This window comes from Serinus canaria, chromosome 5 (assembly GCF_022539315.1).
Source record: "Serinus canaria isolate serCan28SL12 chromosome 5, serCan2020, whole genome shotgun sequence".
Taxonomy (NCBI): Eukaryota; Metazoa; Chordata; class Aves; order Passeriformes; family Fringillidae; genus Serinus; species Serinus canaria.
In genome coordinates, this window is record NC_066319.1 from 40,774,869 (window position 1) to 40,791,714 (window position 16,846).

A 16,846-nucleotide genomic window follows, 5' to 3' on the forward strand; every position below is an offset into this window, starting at 1 on the left:
ATCATTGTACTGTGCCTCTGTCCACCCTGGTGACAGGCTGCTGGATTGTCCAATGCTGCTTCTGTCATTCCTGCTCTTTGTCCTAGGTAATGAAGATCATCAGAGGGCTGAAACACCTCTCCTGTGAGCACAGGATGAGAGAGTTGAGGTTTTTCAGCCTGGAGGAGGTCTGGGGGAGACATCATAGCACCTTCCAGCACCTAAAGGGGACCTACAAGTGAGCTGGAGAGGGACTTTTACAAGGGTCTGGTAGTGATAGGACAAGGGGGAATGACTTCCAACTGAAAGACAGTAGATTTATATTCGATATTAGGAAAAAATTATTTTCTGTGGTGGTGGTGAGGTACTGGAACAAAGAAATTGTGTCTGTCCCATTCCTAGAAGTCTTTAAAGCCAGGCTGGATGGGGCTTTGAGCAACCCGGTTTAGTGGAAGGTGCCCCTATCCATGGTAGGGAGGTTGGAACTAGATGTTTAGGGTCCGTTCTAACCCAAACTATGATACTGTGAAACAAAATACAGTCCTGTCCTGCACACACACTGCAGGAACCCTCCACTCCTCCTGCACACCCTGCCTCTGCATACACCCAAATACCATCCTGATCCTATTCTTCATTTGCCTCTCTGTGGGTGGATTTTGCCTACCATTCCTCATACAAGCTGTGTACACAAATGCCCTGCTCTATGCTTCCTTTTGAACTCTGTGCTCAAGCCCTGGCACAGCTTCACTTCCTGACCAAGTCCTTGTACCCCACCTCTTCCAAACATCCCCTCATCACACTCTGTATAGTCACATAAAGCTGCCCATACACATTCCCCCCCCAGCCACCCTGCTTTGTCTTATGTATTTCTTGAAGCCCTCAGGCTCTCAAAGCTGGATCAGAGGCATTTAAGATGAGGCACAGGTGATGTGTGTCCCATATATCCTCAGGCTCTGCCAGCTGGTTATTTCTCACAGGAGCGCTGCTGTTGTGCAGGTTCACTGCTGACAGGGCCCTTGGGGCATCTCTGTGGTCCTCTCTGAGCCTTCCCCTGCTCCTGTGACTAACATGGAGCTTGTTTATTGTGGCTCCTTGGTCCTTTCCTGCACAGATTTCAGCCAGTGCATGGCAGCAATGTGTTTATATCTGGAGTCAAAATGGTCTTGGAAGTTCATTTGCTTCTGGGTGTTTTGTTAAATCTAACCTTCTTGCTTATGTGGCAGCTGGCCTCATCTCTGTAGCATTTTGAGTGAGGCTGTATCTTGGTACAGGTAAGAAATTTTTCACAGTGAGAACTACCAGTCATGGCAATAACTTCGCCGGAATGTGGTATAGAGACCTCATCACTGGAAATTTTCAAGGCTTCTTTTCCCATGAAAAGTTAAACCAGGCCATCTTTTGAGGTCACTTTCAACCAGACCTGTTCTGTGATTTGATGATTCTTTACAAATGTTCTGTCTTTGCTCCAAGCTCCTGGCAGCTATAGGGGTGATATGTCATTTGGGAATATGTCTTCAGGAATTTATCCAAGGGTTTCTGTGTGTTGGGGACCTCCATGTATCTTACTACATGCATGGCTCAAGAGACATTGGAATTTTGAGGGGATGGGGGACAATTGGCATGTTTTCACCTTTCATTTGTGAGCATTAGCACTTGATGTCTAGATTCAGACCTCAAAATGAGGTCAATGTTGATTATAAGGTCAAGGCTGTAGGCATGCTTGACAGAAAGTTAGTGACATTCTCTGTTGTGATGAGAAAGGAGGCTTGACTGGTAAGATTAGGAACTGTGCTTTAGCTCTGTTGAATGTGAACAGAGATATGACTGAAAGAATATGACTGAGAAACAGGCTGAAATTGTAGTTTGGCTAGAAGCAGGCTGATGTAGAGTACAGAGCCAGAACTACAAGTCAGCAGAAAGGAAGTGGGAATTTTATGTGAGCTGTTATCCAGATGCAGTGGTGGGGGTAGAGGTTGTGAGCAGAGCTTTGTGTAACATCTCCAGAAAGCTGGGAAAAGGATAAGCCAGCTGCTTAGATATACTAAGAGAGCAATTAAAAGAGCAGAAGGCTGAGGAGACTTTTCCCTTCCTTTGGAGCTACTGGGGTATTCCTGCTATGTTAGCACTTTCAGCTTTATTGTTTGGGAGCTGAAGAGCTGCAAAGAACACAGAAAGCCTTGAAAATCTTAATATAAAGGGGCCACTACTGCTCTACCTCAGCCATGGAATAAAAATCCCTTTGGGCAGATGGGATGCAGCAGAGTTGTCTTCTGCTGTGCTTCCACTGTGCACTGGTGTAACAAATGAGACCCTCCTTTGTTAGTAGTGGGGGGAAAAGAGAAAGAATGCTTTCAATTGAAATACAAAAGATGGCTGGGAGTGGTGTCATTGTGTACTCTTGAAGGACTGTGATTCCAGTCTGTCTGAACAACTGACCAGTGTGGCTCCATCCTCACAGACAGAAGAGATGCAGAGGAAGTAGTATTTCCCCAAAAAGAGAGAAAAGAGTGGATTTAATGAGTATTGCTCAACTGGGAGAAAGATAAAAGAGCAAATTAAACGGGGCATTTGTATGTGCAAGGGAAGAGCAAGGAAACATCTGCCCCATAGCCTGCACTGTTGGGGTCAATAAATAGCTCACAAGTCACTATTTTTTTTTTTCAGCACAATGAAATGGAAAGAAAACAGGATTATATAGGTGTTATAAACACCTTGGCTTTATTTTTCTTTGGTCTGTGTATTTTGCATAGGCTGTAAGATACTTAAGTCACTCAAAATAGAGTGCACAGTGACAGTGTTTACTGTGCACATAGAGAGGCTGCAGTTTTACATCTTTGCTTTCCACACAAGCATAGTTGTTCGTGGACTCTTGCTTGACCATTAGGATAAGGAAGCATTGGCTGCTGTTGGAGGCCAGTGACGGACAGGCTGGGCTGCAGAAATGGTTTATCAGGAAGATGACTAACTGCACAAGATCTTCTGTTATATTCTGAGGTGGAAAGAAGTGGGATGCTGAACAGGTCACAGGTCATTGTGCTAATTAACTACATCTGGGGACAGAAAATAAGCATTTTCTCAATGTCCATGCTAGTGTTAGAGGGACTGTTAATCCCTTTGTTATCACTTGGGGATTCTGAGGAAGTAGTTGATTCAGTCATGCAGGGTTCTTCCATCTTCTCCACAGGGAAGTGAACTGGATTTGCAGCTGAAAATTTTGACGTAGCTTCCAACAGCAAAACCTTTCCCTTGGTAATGGACATTTTTGAGAAATAGAATTTCTTGGAATGTAATTCTGTGTATGAGGTTATAAACATGAGGGAAAGCTACCTGTATGTAGTCCTTTGATCAGGAATAATGTTCACACACACACGTGGATGGATTAAAAACTTATTTGGAGACATCCCAGCTTCGCAGTTTCCTTTTTCTGGTTTCATCTATATGTTTGTGCTGTGAAAGATGATGTGCTAGCCCTGCAGATGATGTCTGGACTCTGCTTCTTCATAATTTAGCTTGATATCTGCCTTACATCAGAAGTATATATTGTAGTTTCTCTGCTTTCAGTGTGCTTTGTGAAACCAGCACCTGGACCAAGAACAGCTGAATGAAACTAAACATGGGAGAGGCTGTGGTGAAATTCTATTGGAAAACCTGTAGAACTCCCAACTGTTGAAAGCATCTCTGAGTGCTGAGCTAATCTGTTAATTTTAGCATCCTGTGTCTCTAGAAGGTAGTAGGACATCCAGTAGCTTAATTGGTGAAAAACATTTATCTCCTTGTGCCGATCAGGATGATGTTCCTGAGCCAGTTGTGTTCCAGTCTGGCCATCACAATCCTTGCTTTTGTTAGGCTGGATGGAATAAAAAGCCATGGATAACTGGCTCACCTTTTAGAGAGATGGGAGATGAGGTCCACCTCACACACAGGGTCTCAGAAGACATACTTCTGCTCTGTTTGCTCATTGCTCTTACTGCCTGTTGTAGCTGTCACCACTGAGATACAGATTTCGATCTGGGATGAGTGATAGTCTCAGACAGTTCTGCCTTGTCTTAAGGATCTGACTTAGGAAAATAAATGAAGCTACCACGAGTGTGTCTGAGCATAGACTATTATGCAGGAGTCATCAGGGATGGAATAAAAGGTGCTTTTCCTCAAGGTATAGCTCTGTAATAAGTAAAGGTACTATAGCAAGTCAAGTAGACTGATACTATTGCTGCACAGCTGAATGGGTGGATGTGATGAGTACAAGAGTGGCTTTGTGTAGGCTTTTCCACTGCTTGTGTAGCCAAAAGAGACTGCAGAAAAAAGATAATTGGTGAGCAGATCAGGAAGTTGCCAGGATCACAGGTCTTGGCCAATGAATGAGTGAGCGATATTGGTCTCTGGCTGAAGGGGAATCAAGGGCTCTTCCTTTAGCAGAGTTCATTTTCTGTAACACTAATGCTTTTGTAAGTGAGAAATGCTGTTGGTAGGATCCCAGAGAAGATTCTCAGGGTTTTAGCAGGTGGTGGGCTGCAGAGGTCCAAAGTGGTACAAGATACAAATAACAGGAAAAAGTGAACTTACACCTGAGTCCCAGCCCTTTTTCTGGAAGAAATGCTGATGGTTGATGGAAAGTCTTGATTTTGTGCTGTTAGCAGTGATTAACAAAGTTAGCAGTGATTGGCATGCCAGGAACAAATGTGTACCATTGGCATGTGAAGTGACATGTTTGTGGCTGTGTTTAATAACTGTTGTATATGTATTATACAGATAGATTTTTAAAAGCAAAGTTAAATATTTGGTCCTTATAGATTACACAAGGGCAGATTGCTAGCTGTCTTGACAGTCCTAATTCTGCTCGCTGAACCATGAGAGCTGTTACATGATGTGGCCCAGCATCACTTGGGATATCAAGAGAAACAATGTTAGACCTCAGCTCTTCCAAATTCTAGGCAGACACCTTATTGCATATCTCCCCTTGAAAAGAACCACCTTACTTTTCCATCCTGTGCACTGAAAGATGTAGGAATTTTCTGTAATAAGCCATAGGTAATTGTTTCAGTGCATGAGAACACACAGATACCTTTACCTGCATTCATTTGGATGCAGCATATACCTCTCTGTATATGCACACGTATGTGTAAATGTAATATGAGCAGCAGCGAATCCATTGAAAACAAAACCACTGTTCTGTATACATCTACAATATTATTAAAAATATTGAATTAATAAATACATGTTCTTGACAGATGAATTTAGAAACCATCAATTAAGCTTGGCATTCATTAGGTGGGGAGAAGTCCAATCAGATTTCACTGACTCCACAAAGCCGCCTATAAATTGTGGGCTTTTTGTTCTGATGTTTGATGAATTATTCTTCATAATCCACTGTCTGCTGTGATAAATCTAATCTTTCAGTTTTTGCTGTTTTAATAATTCTCAGAGCAACACTGTGACATTTTGTTTTCGTAGAGGGGATAGGTGGAAAAAAACCCTCCCTGTCTGGGAAGTATGTTGGCTCTACAACAAAGTTACGTTTTTCTCACACTTAGAGCTTTGGTCTCGCAGACTTGCAGGGATCAGTGAGCCCTTGGCGACATGAGCCATTATGTGTATCTTGTTGAAAAGATGACCAGCCTAGGATGAGATTCACGTTCCTTAAACCAGGGGGGCCGTTCAATTTGAGAGCAATAGTGTTCTAGTGTTGATACAATGAATTCCAAAAGTCCTGATGCCTTCTGTTAAGTGATCCGGCATCTCACTGCTCCCTAAATTTGTCTGGAACAAACTGCTGACACATGGCCGACGTTCATCACAGTGGCAGAGCAGAGCCACCACATGTCATGTAGAGTGATGTTTTATAATGTTGGGCTGGGGAAGGGCTCCATGACTTAGGTTTTTGCTCCAGAGTACCGTGCTAGCAGCCCTTCTGGAGAGGGAAGAGAACATACCTCTCTGTGAAGTGGGCAAGTTGAAACCAGGCAGTAATACTCCATCATTTGCTGCAAAACATGGATATAAAAAAGTTGGGATTAAGAGGCAATATATTTCAAAAGAAATTAGCTAGCAAGACATGCACATTTAACTTTTATGGTTTAGAGATTAAGATATCAGGCTGGAACTTGGGATATCTGGGTTAAATCCCAGCTCTGTCAAAGATTTCTCAGAACATGCTAGGCAGGTCATGCAAGGTAATACTTTCAGAAAGGACTCAGGATTTGGGAGCTTAAATTCAATTGATTTCCAGTATCTTCCTAAGTGTTTAAGGACAGGATTTGCAAAAAATACTGAGGCATCCTGGTGCCCAGCATAGTGGCATCAGGTGGTATGTGCTGCAGACCTTGCAAAGAGCAACTGTGCTTTGGGAAAGCACTTCAGCATGTGAGGGAGGCTGTAGCTGACATCTGAGAATTCCTGGAAAGCATAAGTTTGTGCAGGGCCCATGGTGGCTGTGCATATCATTCCATGGCACTCTGGGCTTAATGTGGTCTCTAGGTGCAACCTCAGCATGAATACATACTAGTAAGTGTTGAAGTAGATAGATCCTGTTAGAGCTTTTATATCAGTTCATTGAGGTGTGAATACTAATACCAACAATCATGCATATTTTGCATATTTAAAATTAAATGAGCTTCATTCTTCAGAATTCAATAGTCAGGGCTGTGTTTCCAGCAAGTGAAGTACAGCACACATTCACTTGCTGGTGGAGCATGTGCTTGATGGGGACCTGGCTTGCACAAGGAGCAAGGGAAACCACTGTGTGCAGGGACACTACTAACCTGTACAGCTGTAAACCTGCAGCTGGCTGTCCTGTTCCTTTGAAAGAGCAGCCCTAAAGTTCCTTTTAGACCTTTATTAAACCTGTTGGGAAACTATGCCTGTTTCATCTCCTGCCAGGATTACACATGGTAACAGTGAGTTTGATGAGGCCATTTGAGACCAGCTGTAGGCTGGAAAAAACTTGAGAGTTCCTGAAGTCAGGTGGTCTCCAAGAGTGTCCCAGACCTTTGCTTGCTAATCATCCATTCTGGAAGTGACAGTTTTTGTTAAAGGTGCTTGTGAGCAGTAAGAGCCTGCAGCCTGTTCCAAGAACTCCCTGCTTCCATGAAATGGGTGCAGCCACCTTTCCTTGGAAAGACCCCACTCCCTGACAAGCAGTGTGGGACCTAGGCTTGCCTCTTCTCTGCTTCCATGTCACACTGCCTCTTTCTCACTTTTGTGTGTCTGGGACACATAGCCTACAGAAGAGGCATTAACTGCCTCCAGCGAGCTGAGAAAAGACAATTCCATAATGAACGAGGGTCATTTGCTAAGTGGGGGGTCCTGGAGCCCAGCCATGATTGTGCTTCAGTTTTATCTCAGCCTCACACCTGCTCATGTAATGGCTTGGCTGTGATCTGTTCCCTCCCCCTGTGCATGCTCTGCCCTTCTCCTCCTGGGGTATCCATCAATTCTCTGTCCCTATTGCCTTGCTGTCTTTGTCTGCAGCCTGTGAACTTGCACAAAATTGCCCTGGAATTGTGGGAGGGCCACTGAGCTGGCTTTATCAGACATGACTGTTAACCTGACTTCCATGTCCTAAGTAGCAAGATTTTAAATGAAACTCTTCCATCCAAAATAACATCTAGACACAGCTTTCTTCAACTATGTTTCTTTAGAAAACTTAGTCACATGATAATGAGGTATATATTATTCTTGCCAGAGGGAACATGTGCAGCTTTTTTTCCCCCCTGCATGCATTCAGTTCTTGTGAAAATGGCTGGATTGACAGTGTAGGCAATTAAGAGGTTTTGAAATCCAGAGCAGATGGAATTTTATCCAAGTTATATATGATCTTACTATAAATGTACCTTACTGGATTCAAGCCATCTTTGGGGGATGTTACCCGGCTTTATGACAGTTAGTAACCACTTTGTAAATGTTACATCCCTGTGATACAAGGATGTAGGGTAGTGAGAGAATTGAAGAAAATCCCAGCTCGACCTCATGTGGCAGGTTCTCTGTGTGCATTTTTTTCTTCTTTATGGGATCTTACAACCCAGCAGGCTCTTGGCCACCTTAAATCCTTACCCTTAACAGATCCTTTCTTCAGGGAATACATAATCTTCACATAAAGGTAAAAGTCCCTGTGTCTTGAACACATTTTCTCTTGAGACACAAGTGTCAATAGGTTTGAATTATGGACCTGCTGTAATTAAAAAACACATAACTAGTTGTTTTTAAATGCAGTTGTTTTACTTAATTGATTTTGCCGCCAGGACCAAAGGGAATTAATTAAATAAATAAAATGAACCTTCCTAGTGAATTACTGGAGGCAGCCGAGTTGGTACCTAATTACTGCAAATGCTCCAGTTTGTTGCTAGCAGTAGTTTTCTGTGGAAGGGCTGGGAGAGAAGGGGTAGGGTGGTGTGGGAGGGGGCTCATTCCTTGGCAGCTGCAGGAGGGAACAAGCTGCTCCTTGTAGTATTTTTCTTCCTTTTCAGCAAAAAGAGTATTCGTTTAAGGCTTTGCATGAAGACTTTGCTTAGAAGGTCTTTATTCATATTTAATTGCTAGGTTGCTGCAACTCCCATCTTTAATTACCTTTTAAAAAGCAGGTTATAAAAATGCACTGACATTCTTTCTTTTTTGTTACTGCATAAATTACAGGCTTCTCAACTGCTTACTTGAAATCAGTTGAGCCTGCGAGAAGGGTAGGACAGGTTCCTTTGCTGACTTCTGGAAACCTCAGAGCTTATGTTCACCTTGCCCTGCAGAGCAGAACAGAAATCCTCAACTATTATTACATGAACTGTGCCTGAAGCCACATATCTGTGTTGGCCCTTCCTGTGAGCTGACTGACTGTGTGGAGGGGCCTGGCTCATCAGCTAGGCTGAAATCGCACGACCATGGCTGTAGTGTTTGCAGAGCCTGTGCTGCCTGGTGCTGCCAGGAGGGTCTCTAGCAGGGTGCTGTGTTATGCAGGGGAGGTGGGCCTTGGCCTCACCCATGTCTATCTTGGATTTTGCTTCCTGGACCTGCTCCTGGTAAATTTACTTCATCTGCAACTTTCCTTGTAGTCCAGTCCTGAATTTCTCAGCCAGAGCTTCTAATAATTTCCTTTCCTGCTTGCCAAGTGCTTTGCTGTCCCTGACTGGTGCTTTTTCTGAGCTGAGAGCTCTGGTTACTTTTGTGGAAGGTGTGGCAAAGTCCATCACATTTAACACATTTTTAGGCCAAGTTGTTTTGGTTGAAACAGCAATTTTTGTCCCCCTGCCCTGAATGCAGCCCTTAACCACTGTTCCCCAGTCGTGTGCTGGCTTTTACCAAGTAAGCTTGCTGCTGCTGTAATGCACAGGAATGCACACTGTCAGGTTTCAGGGATGATGGTGGGTGGTATTAAATATCTGCAAAAGAAATACATGCAAAGGAGCAGCTGTTGGCTTCTGCACCCAGGATGCTGACCATAATCACTTCAAGCTGTTTTCAGGACAGCCTGAAGAAGTCTCTCAAACACTGCCTGGCCACTACAAGTCCAAGACGAAATGTGCTCCTGGGACTCTGTCACAGGTTTCCATAAGCAGAGTATCTCCAGGGCATTTGTGTGTTTGGCACGCTTCACTCAGAGGCCAAACAATGACATAGCTAAGAGGGGGAACAGAGCAACTATGAAAGGGCTGAGTCTGCCCAGCTTTGGCACATGAACTCTTTGGCCTGTGGGCAGGGCTTTCCTGTGCATGGCCTCTGTTACCCCAAGCTGATGCTTCTTTCTCTTCTCTTGGCAGATAAAAGAGCTCTTTATGAGTTTTGAGGACACTCCCTTGGGAGCAGCATCACTAGCCCAGGTACACAAAGCAGTGCTGCAGGATGGGAGAACGGTGGCAGTGAAAATCCAGCACCCCAAGGTCCAAGCTCAGAGCTCCAAGGATATTTTGCTCATGGAGGTAAAATTACATGTTGACTTCAAACTTACAGAATAATTGCCATTGAAGTGTATGGGGACCATGTTCATCTATGGTGTAAGCAGATATAACAATACCAACCTGTGGCTTTGAAACCTCCACAGAGATCAATGCTGTCTTGCAGGATTAATACAGAAAATTGGTGAGGATTGCAGTGCTGGTGATTGTATGGACGGAGAGACTGATCAACAGGGTAAGAGGGAAGGAGGGCAGAAGGAGAAGACAGGTAAAGATTAATGACATTATAGTAAGTCCATGTAAGACTTAAGAAATAGAGAGTGAGTCCTGAAGCCTGTGTGCCCATTAACTGGTCTCAGGGACCATTAACTGATCTCTTGTAATCAGGCCTGTGTGGAAAGGAAAATCATTGTTCATGATTAGTATGTTTTTCAATTAAATTCTGGTGTGGATTCAACAGAGGATGAGGTTGCTATGATTCAGTTTTGTTTCTTGATCAGCTCCTTAATGCTGAACTGATTAATGGTAGAAACAAAACCACTGAAATACAGAGAAGGTCACCTAACAGGGGCAAATACACAAATGAGGGATTCAGCTAGAAAAAAGTTTCAATGCCTAGCTCCTGTTCCTCTACTGAATGGTAGGTACCACTCTTATTTCCCAGCACAGTGCTGTAGCTTTTCCCAGACTTCTAAGTCTAGCCATGGAAAGGAGGAAATGGAAACAAACTACAGCACTGTACTGCATGGCAACTGGCAAAGATGCCGGCGAAATAGTATTAAACACCAAATGGACAGGGCTGTGGTGGAGGAGATGGGAAGGATTAGGTCTGTAAGTGCTAACACTAAAGCTTATTGCTCTCCTAATAAAGCATATATACATATATATGTCTGTATATACAGTAAGTGCACGTTAATTGGCAGAAAGGTAGGTCCATGGTACTAAATGGGGGAAGCTTAAGCTGAAGAGTTCTGATGAGTGTTTGGAGGGTATTGCTGATGCAGTAACGCAGTTCTCCATCACAGAAGATCAGAAATCAAAGATTCTGACAGCAACCTTTCAGAGCACTGTGTAACTAAAGCTTCTTAGGCAGTTAAAATACCCTGCTTTGAGCAATCCTGGCTAGTCTGCATAGAAGCACAGCTGGTTCCAGCTGGGGCACATAAGTTTGTAGCCGAGTCTTAATTTGAACTCATAATGAAAGAAACTTTTGCGATCCAAAGAGATCTCCCAATAAGATAGGATCAGTCTGTTTCAATGCTAGTTTGAGAACACAGAACTGTTTGAACTGGCTTTGGGTCCAGCTGTAGATTTGAATTTGATTCAGATCTTCTCCAGGACTTATTGCAGGGGTCTGCCCAATGGATTTGCTTCTATGAGTCATCACATGCACAGCACTTCTCAGGGGGCTTATGACATCCTTGTCTCCCTCCCAAAACAAGATGGCAGAAAAAGAGCAGTCAAGGATTAAGGATGAGTAGGTAATGAAAGAGTATGGGATCAGGGTAATAAGAGGATTCTGTGTGAATGACCCAAAACCTGTGTTTACCTTGGGACATTTGCCCTTCTAATAGTGAATATCATAGGAACATACTTCCTCACCAATCAAGCATAACATGTTGCTGTGATTGCTGATTATACTGGTAAGAGACATTTAAACAAATTATTTTAGAATAACTCCTGTATTTTCTGGCTTTAAACTATTCATTCCTTCTGGGAAACTTGGAAATAAACCCATGTATTTTCTTTTGGTAGTTTAGTGCTGAGCTTATACAGACAGTGTGGTTTACCATTCAGATGTTATATATACAGGTGTGGAAAAGTAGCTCTGAATGTGACGCATGCAGTTTTGTTTTTAAAAGGTCTCTCTTGTGGAGTCTTGGCTTACATGCATCATTGTATCCTTGTGTGGGACTGTTTTTGTGTTGACTGATAGAAAGCCAGATCACATGCTAATGTTCTGGTCCTTTAAGAATCAGATGGAGATTGCAGCTAGGTAAAGAGGTTGATTTAAATATTGATGGAGATGGTTTTATCTAGAGACTGATGGGAAAGAAGCTGAACAGGAAAAGGTAGCTGGAAAATTCCTAAGTTCACTTGAGGTTTCATAGCATCAATGCTGACTCTTTAAAAATCAGTACAGCATCTGATAAACCCAGAGAGAGATATCTCACTGCTCTCTCTATATCAATAATTATTTCAAGACAATATGTTAGACAGGTGTCAGAAAAAGAGTAGGCAAAATACTTGTTAGGATGTCCCTGCTGATGGTCAATTTGGCAAATTGATTGAAAAGAGCATTTGAAAAAAGTGGAAAAAATGCATGAATTTTCTCTCATCAGGCACCAAGGAAATCATCTTGGAGACCCTATGAAGTTTATGCTCACATTCATGAAGATCACTGGTTGCATTTCATTTGGGTGACATAAATTTGAAAGGATTTATGCCTCTAGATATAACAGTAAAAAATACAATTCAATAGTGTCTGGAACCTGGTGATTACATTTTTAAAGGAACATTGAGTTTACAACTGATATTTAGATAAGAGAAGTTGAGACGGGGTGGAGAACAAATGTTGTCACACAACTGAACAGGAGCAGTGTGATGGTTCATAAATTTATTTTTGTCATACATTTCAATGTTAGCAGCTTCCTGTGTGTACTTTAAATGTTCATTCTGCAGTGCAGGAGTTCCCACCCCAGTGGTGGAGATTGAGAAGGGGAAACTGTGCAATAACACACACTTAAAAGCCTGTTTCTGTTTCCAGATGAATGTGCAGAACAGGTGAAATAAAGATGGCAAAGTGCATTCTATTTTTATGGAGTTTTTTTACTTGTTTTATGGCTTAGTTAAAAAAAAATAATTCCTTTAGGTGTGGTCCAAATTGTCAGCTTGTGTAAATTTGCAGCTCTGGTGGAGAAACTGTCCCTTCGTATGAATGGAAAGCATACTTGGCTGCTGTGCAGCTTTGATTATGCCATCCAATTGTGTAATGTTGATTTACTCACCCCTTAAATATTGCTTCAGTCAAATGTTTCAAGGAACTTTTTGGCTGGGATTTTCAAGGTGCTGTGTCTCTGAATATCCAATCTCTTTAAGAAGAAGAGCATTCCATGTGGTGAATATATGATACTTGGGAAATACCTCCTCAGCCTTGTGAGAATGGCATTGCCTGATGCTGAAGAGCAACTTGCCCTCTGAGCTCCACCAGAAATGTTATTTAAAGATCTGTAGCCTACTTACTGTATCCAAACTCCACTGTCTTCTTTGAACTGCCCAGAGGACTTTCTGTGCTCAGCAGTGGAAGAAGTAACATAGAGGTGACAAGTATTACTTTTGATCTTCCTTGTCTACATTATCTGAGAGCTGTTCAAAGGAAGTCAAAGAATGACTTGTAGAATTGTAGGACTCAGAAGATCTCAACAAGGGCAACACCCTTGGTGAGATCTGGCCATGTGGCCTCTTCTCCAGAACTTTGTTGTCTTACTTCTAGGCCAGCAGCAAGCTGCCCTCCCTTTGATGTGTGGGCTATCATTTAACTCCTAGATAGGCCTTTCTCTGTGGAAGTGTAGGCCAGAATTTGTGTTACATGACCAAGGCATGACACTGTGCTGTGATACTGCAGGAACCCTAAAAGCGCTTGGTTTTTTTTTTTTTTTCATTTGTAAGTAGTTGTAAGTATAAATATTTTTATTTGTGAATAGTTTGTAAATAATTTTATTTGTAAATATTTCCATACATGGAATGAGCCTATCAAAACACCACTGTGTGTAGCTGTCTGGCTTTGGAATCAGGATGCAACTGATTGTCTGTTTCCTTGTTCTCAGGTTCTTCTCTTGGTTGTGAAGCAGATTTTTCCAGATTTTGAGTTCATGTGGCTGGTGGAAGAAGCGAAGAAGAATCTGCCCTTGGAGCTGGATTTCCTCCATGAAGGCAGAAATGCTGAAAAGGTTGCTCATATGCTCAAAAACTTTGACTTCCTGAAGGTGAGGAAACACATATTTCTCTCTATGTATGTGCATTAATAGTCTTCCTTTCTGTGTCTTATGCCCCTCATTCACCAAGTAGAGGAACTGTAAGGAGGGAAAATGAAGTTCAGCCCCTCTGTGTTGTTCATTCTAGACTGCTCTGCTATTACAGACCAGAAAATGCTCTGAGACATGCTTTCTCCTTGTTTGTTTCCTACTGAATGCCCTCTGTTGGGTCAGGAGTGGTGGCTTGGGACCAGCAGTCTCTGGAGCCTGCTGCTCATTTTCCCAAGTTTTTCTTCTGAATTTCATTTAAATTTTCTTTTTGAACTTGTTCAGAGACTGTGAATTTGCCATTCTTTGCTGAGCCATCTGGTGGTACCTTTGCTTGGGCTCTATCTCAGCTAAGGGCAAGAAATGGACATAGAACAAAAAAGCTAGTCTGAAACTGATGATGTCAAGTAGTATTGAGGATATCTTGTATCTCAGGAAGAAGCATATTCACATGAGTCCTTCCTAGTGCAAAAAAGCACATTCTCACCCTAGAATTGGACATTTATCCTTTATACACATCTATGGCTAGTGCATTCATGTTACTTCATACAAAAACCAAATTGCACTCATGTGTGGTCTTCCCCACTGATACTTTTAGCCCACTTCCCCTGCCACATACTTAGGTCACTGATAAATATCTCAAGTACAACCAGACATGTACGCATCTCAGTCTTGGAAATACATAAGGCCGCATCTTCAAAGTCACACATTTAGAAATCTTTTGCTGACATACAAGAGACACAAGCCTCCAGTGTGTGCTTTCTGGAAACACACATAGTGCTATGTTTGCAGTCACTGATGTGACTACTGACACATAGTGCTCATGAACATAGAAAAAGGCAGCAAAAAACGCATCCTGTGGACCTTTGTGGACACACACTTTTAAATGAGCTTGTCCCCTCCGGTTCATGCAGAAGTCCCAAGACAGCAGTGACAGAGGCGAGAAATAGGAGTTTTTGTTATGCTTTACAGGCTGATCTATCCATTTTTCCTTGCTCCTTCCATGTAAGGGATGTAATTCCATGTTGCCTAATGCCAGCTTTGGAGCAGTCCTTTTGAAGCCCAGTGGCAGCAGTGGCCTTCTCATAGACACAGACAGGTAAAAGCCACCACATGGAAGGCCAGAGGCCAATGGTTTTGCTGAGTGGGTGCTTATCAGAAGTGATGCACCTTAGAGAGTGTGTCTGTTGCAGCTGTAAGTAGCATACGGTGAAGTAAATCCCCATGGAGGTGGCCAATCACCTCTTGCTGGGGTAAGGAGCTATCATGATATCAATATGTGTAACAACAACAAATGACTTGAGATGGCTAAATAATGGATCCTCCCGTCTGACCTGTCAATTCAGAGATGTGTTCATCACCTACAAGCAGCAGAAGAATTGGGCTTCTGTATCATAAATTTTCCTAAACATGCCAGAAAGCTGAGAAGTAGATTTTGTGCTGTGAACCTGTTTGAGCTTTTAAAGCCAGAGATAAATTATTTCCACACACAAGCATTAGAACCAAACATCTGTGAGTAATTAAGAAAATCACTGAAGAATTTGGCTGTGATTGAGAGAGGCATCTCTGACAGCATGAATAGCGCTTTACAAGCCCACTGACTTGCCTGTGTAAATCCTGAGACAAGACTGAGTGTCATCAGAAGTGAGCTAAGGGATCAGTGATCTACATGGGATGGGGAGCTGTTCGTTTTGGAGTTAGCAGGCTTTCTCCCCAGTCTAACTGCAAAGAATGGGCATGCAGATAAGCTGGGAAGGCTGTGAGTCTGAATCTCCCTTGCTCATTGTGGATCTATGGCATCAAAGTCTTAAGCAAGGTTCACATGCAAAGTGTAAGCAGGGGTGTTGAATAATGGGACTGAGGGACACTGAAATTGCTCAGCAAAGGAGCCTTCTATCTAAAGTGGCACACGCATGGTAAAGTAGAAGTGGTCTTTCTAGGACAGGAACAGGAGGGAAGCAGCTAGTTTGTAAGGGACTGGGATATTGTCAATAATTAAAAGCAACAAATGCTGCTTGTTCAGGAGCTATGATGAGCTACAGTGGCCTGGCTGGTCATCCCCTGGTTTTGGTCAGTTGATGGACAACACCTCTTATCTCTTCCTGTCCTGCCCTAAGGTGCTGGTCCTGAGTCCATGGCTGGGTCAGGAGGGTGAGGAGAGGGGACTGTGCAGCTGGCTTACTATTTGTAAGATCCAAAATTAGTGTCTTTCATAGTAATGGGGGGCACAGTAATGTAAGTGAGTGGAGCTCCCTTATCTTGCTGCTAAAATGTACATATGTGGCTTCACCCATATGCAAAAGCAGATTTGGGCAGATTGAGGGTTGGTCAGCACAGTAACATGAGAAATTTCAAAAGGGAATTCAGCAAAATGGCTCTTGACAATAGAGACTTCAGCATAGGAAAAATTTGTCTGAAGAGGGAGTCTGGAAAATGGGAAGCCAGCCTGAGTGACACTTTTGTCACTGCCTCCCTGGATGATGATACCAGACCTCTTCTCTGGTACCTCACTCAGCTTGATCTACCACAGCTTGAGTGAAAACTGCTTTGACATTTTACACTCATTACCGTGTTGTTGGCAATAAGATAATTAAGGGTCTCACAGGGTTTCTGTGACAAGTCCCTTATTTGTGACACTTGATTTTTCTCCCAGTTCAATTGCAGATGGCCTAAGTATGCAGGGTTTGTCAGCTCAAAAGCATTTGTGTTCCAAGGGGCACTGTGGAGATAAAATTTATGACAATGGCTTATAATTTTTAAAGCTGTGTAAGTGGACGCTGTGCATAGCAAACAAGATGCAGTTCCTGTCTAAAGGAGCTGAGTGGATGATTCAGAAATTTGCAATAGGTACTAGTTAAACAGCCCAGCTAGAGGAGCTGCAGAGCAGCTAAGAAAGGTATCTCAGACATCACTGGGAATGGAAGGTAGTCAAAATCCTGTAGAGCATGGTCAGAAATGTTGCATGAG

At 42.8% G+C, this 16,846-nt stretch overlaps 1 protein-coding gene across 5 annotated transcripts in view; it reads left to right on the forward strand.

Annotated features, from left to right (window-relative positions):
- ADCK1 (aarF domain containing kinase 1) overlaps nt 1-16,846 on the forward strand; it is a 78,058-nt gene that overhangs the window by 40,889 nt on the left and 20,323 nt on the right. For 4 of the 5 annotated variants that reach the window (XM_009101849.4, XM_030240465.2, XM_050975404.1 and 1 more), the window contains 2 exons: nt 9,723-9,881; nt 13,685-13,843. In XM_009101849.4, the coding sequence (XP_009100097.1) occupies nt 9,723-9,881; nt 13,685-13,843 (318 nt within the window). The remainder of the gene's footprint in view (nt 1-9,722; nt 9,882-13,684; nt 13,844-16,846) is intronic. The other variant, XM_050975403.1, reaches the window with a different exon arrangement.